Genomic DNA, 12,057 nt, shown 5'->3' with positions numbered 1-12,057 from the left:
ACTCACTCAATCTCTCTGTCTCTCTCTCTGTTTTTCACTCTCTCTCTCTCACTCACTCACTCTCACTCAATCTCTCTCTCTCTCTTTTTACACTCTCTCTCTCTCTCTCTCTTACTTTCTCTTACTCACTCTCTCTCTCTCTCTCTCTCTTTCACTCACTCACACACTCACTCAATCTCTGTCTCTCTCACTCTCTCTCTTTTACTCACTCTCTCTCTCTCTCTCTCTTTCACTCACTCACACTCACTCAATCTCTCTCTGTCTCTCTCTCTCTTTTTCACTCTCTCTCTCTCTCACTCAATCTCTCTTTCTACGAAGAGGTTTAACAGAACAGACAGGCAATTACATGGGACTCTAAACATTGATGTGGCTCCTACTAGGAGCCCCAGATTATAGTATCATACTGAGAATGTCTGTGTGGAGTTCCACAAGTTCTCCCAGTGTCAATGTGCATTCTTATGGAATCTGTAGTCCTCTCCTGCCTCGCCAAAACATGTCCAGTGTGTGTCCTGGGATGGATGGACATGCTATTCAGTAGGATGTTCCCAGGATAGCCTCTAGATCTGCAGAAGGTTAATAATTGATACAAGTATATAAAGAAATATAAAGTAAAAAAGATATACACACACACACACTTCATTTCTATGTTTTGCTGTGTTCTCTATCACATTAGGTTCCCCATGTGTAGTACTGAAGTTCCCAAGAATAGAAACCATATCTGTACATTTTACAAAAATTCTCAAGTAGCTCCTTACAAAATGTCAACAGAATGGATTATGAGGTCTCTGCCAGAGCTTCCCTGGAGGCAGGAGGAGGTTAAATTAGTTCCGCCTCATTGCCGCTCTTCAGTCAGCTTGGTGCCCACGTGCCTTGCACATGTCATGACTCAAACCACACAATAATGGCTTGGTTAATTAACTCTCATCTTTGGCCGGTTGCCCATTTTCAAGTTCACGTTTAACATTTCCTAACGCAGTCTTGTTGGTATATAAATCAAACTCTCATAATTCTATTTGGATATAGAGAACATAAATGTTAAAATTAATAATAATAATAATAATAATAATAATAATAATAATAATAATAATAATAACAACAAAGCACATAGAACTGTTACTCCAGTTAGGACAACTGTCCAAACACAAGTCAACTGCTTGTCTGTAAGCTAGCACTTTGTCTACTTTTACGGTTGTGCTCACTGCTAGTCATTTAGTGTTTTGATTTTCATTTAAAAGCCCAGTTGTGCTTTTAGAGAACTGATAAGATAATGAGTACTGAAAGTTGAAAGTAAATGTTACATGCCAAAAGTTACAGGCGTGATGAAACTTGGATTTTTTGTCTCCTAGCAGCTACATAATAGCAAACTTTATTTAGCAGGAAAACTTTGTAATTGTCAACATCATGAACTCGTCACATCGTGTGATACAAACCATTCCTGAACAATTTTTGCAGTGTGGCAGGGCGCATTAACCCTGCTGACAGAGGACACTAACATTAGGAAATACCATTGCAATGAAGTGGTGTACTTGGTCTGTAGCAATCTTTAGGTAGGTGGTACATGTCACAGTAACATCTATATGACTGCAAAAGCTTAAGGTTTTCCAGCAGAACACCGGCTTGCCTTCTTCCCATAGTGAATTATAGTGCCATCTCTGCCCCGGGATAGACAGACAGACCACATGATAGAAAAGAAAACAAGATTAATCAGACCAGACCAACTTATCCTATTACTTCATGGACAAAGCCTCATTTCTATGAAAGGCTGTGAATGGAAACTTTGAAGTGAGTTTAATATCTTTGGCCTAAAATCTGGAGAAGTGTTTAATCACTGCAGTTTTCTGTGAATCCATAAAGATGCCAGTGAGCAGTGAACCATTGTCTACATGCTGATTGTCCTTTTCCAGGCAGATGAATGGTTTTCTTTAAACAGTTAATGGCAAAGCAAGCAGGTGGACGGTTGCGAGTCGATGCACAGCTTCCTTTTGCAGTAGATGGCAGTTAAGTGAGCTATAATAACTATTTATTATTTATGATCATTTCTATTAAAATGATACACATTGTTTAACAATAAAACAAGACAACAGTCCCAGGTTTGAGGGATTAGAGAGACAAAGTCTGTACGATAAGGAAACCATTTCTATTTGGGTTACTGATGTCTGGAAGGAATAACTGTCTGGATTTCTTTGTTTAGTCTGTAGTTTAATACACTATACAGCCAGAAGTATGTGGACACCTGACCGTCACACCTAGATGTGGTTCTTTCTTATGCTTATTAGAAGTAATCAATTGTATAGAATCTCTTTGTCAATTACCATTCACTAGAACTAAGGGACTCGGACCTGTTCCAGCACGACAATGCCCCGGTGAATGAAGCAAGCTCTGTGAATTCAAATGGTCTTGTAGGACATCACTCTTAGTGTTTTGTTTCAGATTTCACCAAACACAGTTATTTCTTGAAGAAGAAGAAGAAGAAGAAGAAGAAGAAGAAGAAGAAGAAAAAAAAACTGCTTCAAGAACAACATGTACTGAAATGAATAAACAACAGCTCTGTTTGCTTGTGATTGTGATTTATTGTATTGCTTGGGTTTTAATAATGTTCAGTGTGTGTATTGTAGACCTTTGGGCTCTATGTATGCTGACCACCATATCATATGATAAACGGAAAAAGAGAAGTCTTTGTATTACACACACAACCACAAACAAACAACACACAAAAGGAAATCCACGATGTAGTAAATGTCTGTATTATAACTGATCAGCTTTGTAGCTTTAGATGATGTAGAGATACACTTGGCTTTTTTCTTTCTTTTTCAGCAGAAGACACTAAGCCCAGTTTGAGTTCATTGATCTGCTGGGAGAGAACTCAAAGACCTCTTTGTAAGGAGGAGATGGATGATGTAAGGCATAAAAAATTGGGGAGTGTTGAGATGCTAGCATGAAAAATTATGCTTAATCTGCAGAACTTAGACTCAGGAGCTATCTAAACATACTGAACACAAGAGTATTTAGAAATCACAAGAAGCTTTATGAAAAACATTCAAGCTCAAAGTGCACATTTTCACTTTAATTTAATAGTCTTTACATCCACATTTGGGTGGATGTGCTGGGAATTACAGCACTTTTATAATGCGGCCCTCCCACTTTTAAAGGACCAAAAGTAACTGGACAAACGGACATAATCCAGTTTCTTCAGGATTTTTGAAGAATTCTTGATTTTGCTGCAACTTTTATTCAAAAAAATTTTTCCCCCTTTTTCAAAAGGAAGACACACGTGATAGATGTACTCATGTTTGGCGCAGAATGCACCTTGTGATGACATCACATGACACGTCTTAGCCAAAATCTGCCGAAAATGTATGGGCATTTTGAAAAATGATAAGCTCCTTCATATATATTGTCTAATCTGCTTGATTGTGACCACAGAACTCTGGAGGGATCATAATTTAAATTGTCATTCTTCATACTTGCTTGTAGCTTTAATTATATTCCATGTCTGCCTGAAGTCTGGATCCCATAACCCCAGATGCATGGTTTCTCCCTAGTGATGCTCTGCCTGGTGTCTTAAGTTCATTCTTGTTCTTTGAGTGTTTTACCTTCAGAAAGTAGAATCCATACTCAGTTGGGTTCAGGTCAGAGGACCGTCTGTCTTGGGTTGCTTTTAAATTTGTTTTAAATTGTCCTATACACTTCAGGATACTGTACATCCTGCTGCTTTAGTCAGTAGTCACATCATCATTCATTCATTCATTCATCTTCTACCGCTTATCCGAACTACCTCGGGTCACAAGGAGCCTGTGCCTATATCAGGCGTCATTGGGCATCAAGGCAGGATACACCCTGGACGGAGTGCCAACCCATCGCAGGGCACACACACACATTCACTCACGCAATCACACACTAGGGACAATTTTTCCAGAGATGCCAATCAACCTACCATGCATGTCTTTGGACCGGGGGAGGAAACCAGAGGAAACCCCCGAGGCACACACACACAAGGTGGAGGCGGGAATCGAACCCCGACCCTGGAGGTGTGAGGCGAACGTGCTAACCACTAAGCCACCGTCCCCCCATCATCAATAAACAGAAATGTAATCCAGTATATGCTTACTCTATAACATGATTCTTCTCCTCCAATCATTATTTTCAAACTGACTTTGTCTCTTATGTCTATAGGATGTTGTTTCATTACTGTACTGGCTCTTTAGACGTCTGTTTTTGAGGCTTATCATCAGTTTTCATCTTGTGACTAACCTTATGCATTCACTCTCGTGAAGGCTTTTCTTTATTGTTGACTTTGACACAAATATATATACACTGTATGTACTAACTTTGATTTGGCCACACATTTTTACTTCACTCTGATAAGTTTGTTTGTGACCGAAATCAAGTCTAAAGCTTTATTTTACTTTTAAGTGAAACAATGAGGGAATAACACACATCCGGCCTTAACACAGATGAGCAGGCCATTGACTGGTTACTCTTGGTTCCTTAAAAAGGGGTGAACGTGCAGTAAAAAGTTTTGCAGTTCCTATATTTGTTCCTCTGATTTGGATGTAAATGCCTGTATTTCTAGCTCAATATTCAGGCAAATCATTTTGTCTAATGGAAACAACATACTGTTGTAAGCACAGTCTCCTAAGACTCACAGGAAGTGAGAGCGTAGGAAGTAAACACCTCTGGATATTTGGCATGAATATTACAATGGGGTAGTAAAAATACAAATCCCACCACTTTCTCCTTAAAATGATGTGAAACTGGAAAACATACATCCAACTCTGGAAGAGATCAAGGTCCCATTGTGTTAGTGTCTATCTATTGTTTAAAACTTGAGGGGGTTTTATTTTTCTCCCACTGTGTGTGTGTGTGTGTGTGTGTGTGTGTGTGTGTGTGTAAAATGATGAGGTCACCATCTGCCACTGGGAAACCCCCTGTCTGTGTAGCCTGGACACAAAAGGTGGGCGGTGCTTGAATCATGGACACTGAGCTGAACCAATCACATCAGCCTGAGTCTCTCAAAACCATAAACAGGAAACAGGTAAATAAAATCCAGGAAGCCGACCATCATTTTTCAACTTTTTATTGATTTTTTTTTTTAACCAGCATGACTACCTTTACACAGCCGAGTATCCCTCTAAGGAAAACAAAACAACACTTTTTTCTTGGTTAGTTCAGCAGTAATACATCACTTAGTAGCTAAACACGTTTCTCCTATAAATTTGAATTCTTATATGTTCCTCACTAGGTTTTTATTTTGAACCCGTTTCGAGCGGTTTGTTTTCCGTTCTGTGTAAAAGTTCCATGGCTGAAAGGTTACATGCATGTGACGTTTTTCCACCACTTAGCCATCATAATGCACATTATTGATGCTGTAAATCAGTTTAAATAAATACCAACATATGAACAAAGTCATTGTTTTATATAAAGTTATCAAACTCTCCTTGCGGATCAATACTGAACACAATGTGAATGTATAAAGTTATCAGCTAGCTGAATAACACAACACTATCGCTTCCAGCAAACAGAAAAGCTCATTTGCTTTAGAAATCAGCAGTTTAAATTGCACTTAAATGACCCTTTTTTATTTTTTCAGTTTTGCTCACTTCCCAAACATATTAATTGGGTTGTTTTTATGCCTCAACAAACTGACTGTGACTTTCATTTCACTGTTCAAGCTTGTTGATGCAAAATGTTTTCTGTTTCCTGAAATCACAATGCTTAAAGAATATGTTAAAACAACAAAAAAGATTAAAAATAAAAAATAATAAAAGATTAAAAAAAAAAACACCAAACGTAAATGAGACAAAAAGAGGACACGAGTTCACTCATTTGTCAACAATACTATCAATACCATATTACCTTCACCAGACAAAGCTATAGATACACCAGTCTCCACCTGCAAACGCCACACTAATGTGCGGCGTCTGTCATTTCTTTTGTTCATAATGAGGCAAATAGGATTAATTCTGATTTCGATCACTTGATTTTTTTTTTTTTTTTAAACAAAACCAAAAAACAACCTTTTGCTAAAACCCCTGAATTTGTTAATGGGGTCGCTGATCTCAAGAATTCCATGCAATTTCATTTACCTAATGTCTAACAAAACACACACTCGCAAAACTGATTGTGTGTCTTTTGCACTTATTGCTGCTTCTAAGCATCCTCTGAAGGAAGAAATTTCGGTCAATCCTCTGGCCTTCAGGAGAGGGAAACAACTACAAAAAACTAAAACCTAGACTAGAATTCTCTCTTGAAACAATGAAAGGCACTACTGGTCAGAACAAAGAGCAAAACAAACCAGACAAAAACAAACAAACAAAAAAAACACAAATTCTCAAATGGTGGGCATGAAAATGGGAACAGTTAAAAAAAAAAAAAAAAAAAAAAATACACACCCACCTGAGAAATTCTCTTCTTTCTGATCTGTTTTTTCCTCCTTGTATCAAATGTAAAACAGTGTACCGAGACTTGGCACAATAAATAAAGAGAGTGAGACCATTCCAATTTGGAATTAATTTTTATGTTTGCAGAGAATTCGGGAAATCAGCGATCCATTGAAAGCTTGAGTAAAGCGGCACTACAGGACCAAAAAAACAAAACAAAAACAATTCCACACCGTCTGTTGTAGATTTTGTTCGTTCTGAAGCACGCTTTACTGTGTTAAGCCAAAAAATATCATCAAGTTTCTCCATGTTCACTTTGAACTATTCCTAGGAATAATAAATAGACAAAAAAGCCCAGCATCTGACCACCCGGGATTTTGTTTTAGAATATGGCAGTAGAATAAACAACGAAGAAAAAGCAAAAATGACAAAACGATTTAAAATGATCAAGTGAATATAAAAAAATTAAAAAATGCTCATGGATTCGTTTCACAGAATACAATAGGACTGGTTTGCAGTGTGAGTAGTTTTGGTTATGTGAGTTGTTTTCTGTTCTTTGCATACAGAGTGCATATATAGAGAAAACAAAACTATTTCTATCGATATATTTCTTTATGTCGAGTTTATAGACTTGAACTGACTCACAAACCAAAGCACTACAAACCTAACCCTAGATTAATAATGAAAGCGATATACCTATATTAAAAAGTGCACAGTTTACAAATAAAGAGATAACGACTCATAGGATCGTTTCCGTGTTCCGATCGGAACCCGAATGCTTGTAGGCGGAGTTTCATTTTGTGAGCGTAGGTTTCCTACTGCTAAAAAAATAAAATAAAAAAAAAGATCAGTAAATGGTAATGATGCTGTTTTAATCGTGGTAGTGTTCGCAGCTCGTACTCATTTGTCAAATAATTCCTGTGAGAATTAATAGACTGTGAATAAAATGTAGAAAAAATAAAATAAAATCAGATATTTTTTGCCTTCCAGTGGATTTCCTTTGGGCTAAAAGCAGAGTGATTTATCGGCATGATGGAACGGCGACTTCCCCGCTCAACTAAGGGCTGAAATTTACTGCAAAATGAAAAAGAAAACAAAAAAGAATTGATATTAGAATGTTGAATTTTAAAGGAGTTGAACAAATTTGGTGGCATGCTGCCAGAACGTTAAAGAAATGCCTGCGAGCAGTGCAGAGATCCAATGGAAAGTCTGATCGGTCAGCTGGAATGAAGTAGAAGCAAGAGGATTAAGCAGGTTAGTCACTAAAAAACCAACATGGCATGGTGTTTGGACTGGAATTTGAGCTTTTAATATATATATATATATATATGTATATATATATATATATATATATATATATATATATATATATATATATATATATATATGTATATATATATATATGTATATATATATATATATATATATGTATATATAATTTTTTTTTTTTACTTGTTTTGGAAAAATAGGACGTGCAGGAAAGCCACTGGCTCGCAAGTATTAAACCCCACCCACCTCCTGGTAAAACTCCACCTACATGTGTATTACTAAAAAGCCAGGTGTATGTTTTCAAATGCTGTCGAAACCGATGTGGAGAAAAAAATCCTCAGACTCGAATCACTTATCACACACCGTTAATAATCAAGTCAAACGTGACAATGAATTAATCGGAAAGTAATTTGAATAAAATGGTCTCCGAGTATATACAAACAGAACGTTTGATAGAATAAATTTGCGTATTTATTTATTTTTTTTGCCCTTCGCTTTGAACGATCGAATCTCAGCTTGTATCGTAAAGCTTTTAAAAAGTCTAACGCTCCATCTTAGGCTTTCACTCGTGGCTTACTGGATGCATGGAGGAACAGAAAAGAGTGGTCAGATCCAAGCTGTGTGTTCACATGAGTGTGGGAGAAGGATGAGAGCGATAGCTTTGTGTCTCTTTAATACAGTACGTTATCTAAAGGCCTAACGAGGGCTTTCAATGCAGCACAGGCAGAAGCAGAGTTGAGGACTGAGGTCTCTAAATCTTCCACAGATTCACACACTCTCACAAACACACGTACGTACTTCCTCTGGTTAGGAGGAAGCTGGCCTGGGAAGGTTTTTACCTGAATAGTATTTCTTTACGAATATACAACACCTAATCATTTTGACGTTTCCTCATCCGTCCTCGACCCTGCTTTTTAGGCTAATAAAGCTTAAAAAAAAATGTTTTCATCGCCAGCATACGTTTAACTACAAGCCCCATACTTTTTTGTTTATTTCCCTAGCTTGCTATTTTAAAGCTTATTTTGTTTATGAAACTATTCGTAGTGATGTGATGCCATGGAAATTTCCAGCCTGTATATCACAAACTGGAACGCTAACCACGGCTTGTTTCCTCTACGCGCTGCTTCAGCACAATTTTGAAGCTTGTGTGAGAGTAGAGGAGCTTGCGCCGGTGTGACAATGTTATGGGAAGTTTACCTGGCCATGTATAAAGGGAAAGCAGTGAGGCAGAGAGAGCAAGCTGCTGACAATCTGCAAGGAGAGCGGTGATAAGAGGAAGCCAGGGAAAGGTTTTTTTTTCCTGTTACAAGAGGGTTCAATCGTGCGCACATGCAAATATGCATTCACACACAAAGAGACAGGATGATGATTAGATTAGATTAGAATTAGCTTTCAGACACAAACGACAGGGCTTTACACTGAGAAATGGACAGTTGCCAATAGAAAGCAAAAGAAAGGCACTTTTCCAAGGTGATGTTTATTTGTTTGTTGTCACTCTTCGTCAATCGGTCGGCATCGTAACAAAGGTGCCTTGTGTGTTGTGCTCTTTTTCTTCTTCTTTTATTTGAGTTGAATCATCACCAATCAAACATTTTGTTTAGTTTAGCTTTTTTCCTCTGCCTTTTTGTGTGGCAAAATGTGGAACCTGAGTCCCCTAGCAGAAGTGCACTTGAATTTGAAGGAGTGAGCTGATTTTCCCCCCTCCTTTATGCTCCAGTGTTATGGCTATGAAGGACGCTCTCCATGTTTGGTGGGGCGGATCTATGGAGAGAGGAAACGCTCCTCTGTAATAATCATCCCCTCATGTAGAGCCCTGTTTAGAAGTGTGCTCAAGGTGGAGACAAAACCTAGGACACTATGTAGTATACGCATCTTTTTTTTTTTTTAGCCAAGAATCTAGCAAATTGCATGCAAACAATTAGCTATTTATGTCTTAGCCAAAAGCTTGCCATTTTTGGAAAAAATTTTTTTATAAATGACAACATCCCACTCCTGCCTACCACTAATTGATCAAGACAGAGCAGAAAAACGCTCCTAAATTTTCAGTAACCCATTGTTTTGCTTTCAGCATTTTTTTCCACTTCAAAACACCATTGGTCCTCCCCTACTGTATAGAAGTGAGGGATTTGCATATTAAATTGTTTATATGTGTATACACTGTAAACATTAGTCACCTGATTAGACAACGGGTTGCCGGGTTTAAAGAAAGCTTTTCTGAGGCAGGCAGGAGAAGGGGGGACAGGAAGAGGGAAGGAGGATGTGTTAGAGAAAGGGAAAAAGGAAAGGATATCTACCGAGGTGCGGATGGCAGCTAGGTATACATCACGACCACAACACGACGCCATTGCACTACTATTGGTCAGGAGGACCATGTGCAAGCTAACATACACTTGGATATGGAGCTGCCACTTAAAATACAGCACCGTGAGTACAGAAGGAAAATTCTGGCCCTCTGCAAAACACATGAATGGCAGCTATCATATTAGCCAACTTTTTTCACCTAGCTACTATCACACTGGTAGGCAGAACATAAGGCATAAAGATACACACCATACAGCAAATAGCGAGCGAGCGAGAGAGAGCACATGTGAGTGGGGCTTTGTACACCGAGAAGCACTGTTTAAAACATGCCACACGCTTTTATTCGCAGTAGATCTTGTACTTTTCACTGCAGAACACAACTGGCGTTCCCAGGAGGCCATTGGGTTCGCCACGTCCCCCGCAGTTGGCAGTGAGGGGTGGACTTACATGTGTCTGCGCAGGGTTGTGAGCGACCTTGGCCCGGGAGGATGCAGACTTGTTCCTGCTGTTGCCACCACCCCGGCGCGACTGCTCGTGGTCAAACTCCAGATCTTCAAGACGCTGCGTGAGGGCCAGCTTCTGCTGGATGGCCATGCGTAGGAGCGAGTTCAGGGTCTTCTTCTCGTCCTCGGCTGCTGCCAACTGCCTCTGCATCTCGTCCAGCTGAGTGACGTACTCGTCGCAGCTAGAAAAAGTCAGGGAGAGAAAGAAGGGGAAGGTGGAATAAGCAAGTAAGTACAGTACATTGTATTTATAAAGCACATCCAAAACTACATCTGTTGACCAAAGTGCTACATATAAAAAGTATTATCCACATACAGAAACTCAACAATTACACACATACAAAATGATTTCAAACAATCTCTAGTTTTAAGCTAAGTGGCTACAAAAGAAGCATGTCTGATGTCTACCGGTAGACTGTTCCAGAGCCACGGTGCAGAGACAGCAACTGCACGATCACCTTTCGGTTTCAGCTGATATCGAGGAACAGTCAGCAGTAATGGTGGTGTGGTGGTGGACCTTAAAGGTCTAGAAAGCAGTATGTATACAAAGCTTGTGCAATGTAAGAGAAGGCCAGTCCATTTCAAGACAAGCAATAAAACCTTCCTAGATCCTTTTAACTAGAAGCAACAAAGGGGAGTCAAAACTGGGGTAATTTGAAGTAAACTGAAGCGGGAAACTGGAGTGCATCAATATACAGGTGACATTTTTCATGCATGTAGCTGGCTATCAACCAGTAAAGAGCTTGAGAGGTTGAGTCTATCTAGCTACAAACGACTTATCTTACAAGCCACACTATACTGAGAGCACAATGTGATAAGACTGTTTGACTGACAGCACTACTGTATTTATGTTACATGCAGGAGAGAGAATGATAAAAATGGAACTATAATGTAAGAGAACACAGCAAAGTTTGTCACAGTGAGCTGTGCACATCTGGAGATTGAAGTATGATATGATATAAGGGTATGATACAGTATGGATCAAATGGTTAGCAGATAAAGTGTCCTGCTTGCAAGAATAATTATTTAAAGGCTTAGACCTAGTGTTTAAACAAATGGAATCTGGTATGGCTCCTTACAGATATAATATAAGGCATCTTAATTTAGTAAACAGCTTCAAAATGTATATAAATGACAGAATCTTCAGTCAAATATGAATATTAGATAATGTTAGATGACTGCATCTATCCATCTATCTATCTATCTATCTATCTATCTATCTATCTATCTATCTATCTATCCGTCCATCCATCCATCCATCCATCCACACAGTGGGGTCCTAAAACAAAATAAAAATAAATAATGTTTATCTGCTATTTAAATGTAACCAGATTTGTTAACTCTGGTGGATTTGATATAACATGGATCATCAGGTTCTACAGATTTGTGGTGTCGAGTGCACACTGTCAGAGGGGACGTACTAAAAATTTTTTTTTAAATATTTATATTTAAAAGATTCTACTTTTCAATCAAAGTTGTGGATGATGATACATTTCATAATGAAAACATGTGTTAACTGAAAAAAAAGAATGCAAGACAGAAGCTTGTCCACTAGTGATGTCAGACGTTCATACCCCACTGTGTGTACTGTACAGGTACACACA

The 12,057-nt window shown here is 38.6% G+C and overlaps 1 protein-coding gene across 2 annotated transcripts in view; it reads right to left on the bottom strand.

Annotated features, from left to right (window-relative positions):
- Positions 1 to 5,060: 5,060 nt before the first annotated feature.
- zgc:171572 (protein bicaudal D homolog 2) overlaps positions 5,061 to 12,057 on the bottom strand; it is a 41,102-nt gene continuing 34,105 nt past the window's right edge. The window contains exons 9-10 of one of the 2 annotated variants that reach the window (XM_060880787.1): positions 10,398 to 10,635; positions 5,061 to 7,454 (exon numbers count right to left, since the gene is read on the bottom strand). In XM_060880787.1, the coding sequence (XP_060736770.1) occupies positions 7,452 to 7,454; positions 10,398 to 10,635 (241 nt within the window). In that variant the 3' untranslated portion in view covers positions 5,061 to 7,451. Of the gene's footprint in view, positions 7,455 to 7,824; positions 10,636 to 12,057 lie in introns of those variants that run through there. The other variant, XM_060880785.1, reaches the window with a different exon arrangement.

Source organism: Tachysurus vachellii, chromosome 11 (assembly GCF_030014155.1).
Source record: "Tachysurus vachellii isolate PV-2020 chromosome 11, HZAU_Pvac_v1, whole genome shotgun sequence".
Taxonomy (NCBI): Eukaryota; Metazoa; Chordata; class Actinopteri; order Siluriformes; family Bagridae; genus Tachysurus; species Tachysurus vachellii.
The sequence above is the reverse complement of the archived record's forward strand: the minus strand, read 5'-3'. Positions and strand labels throughout refer to the sequence as shown.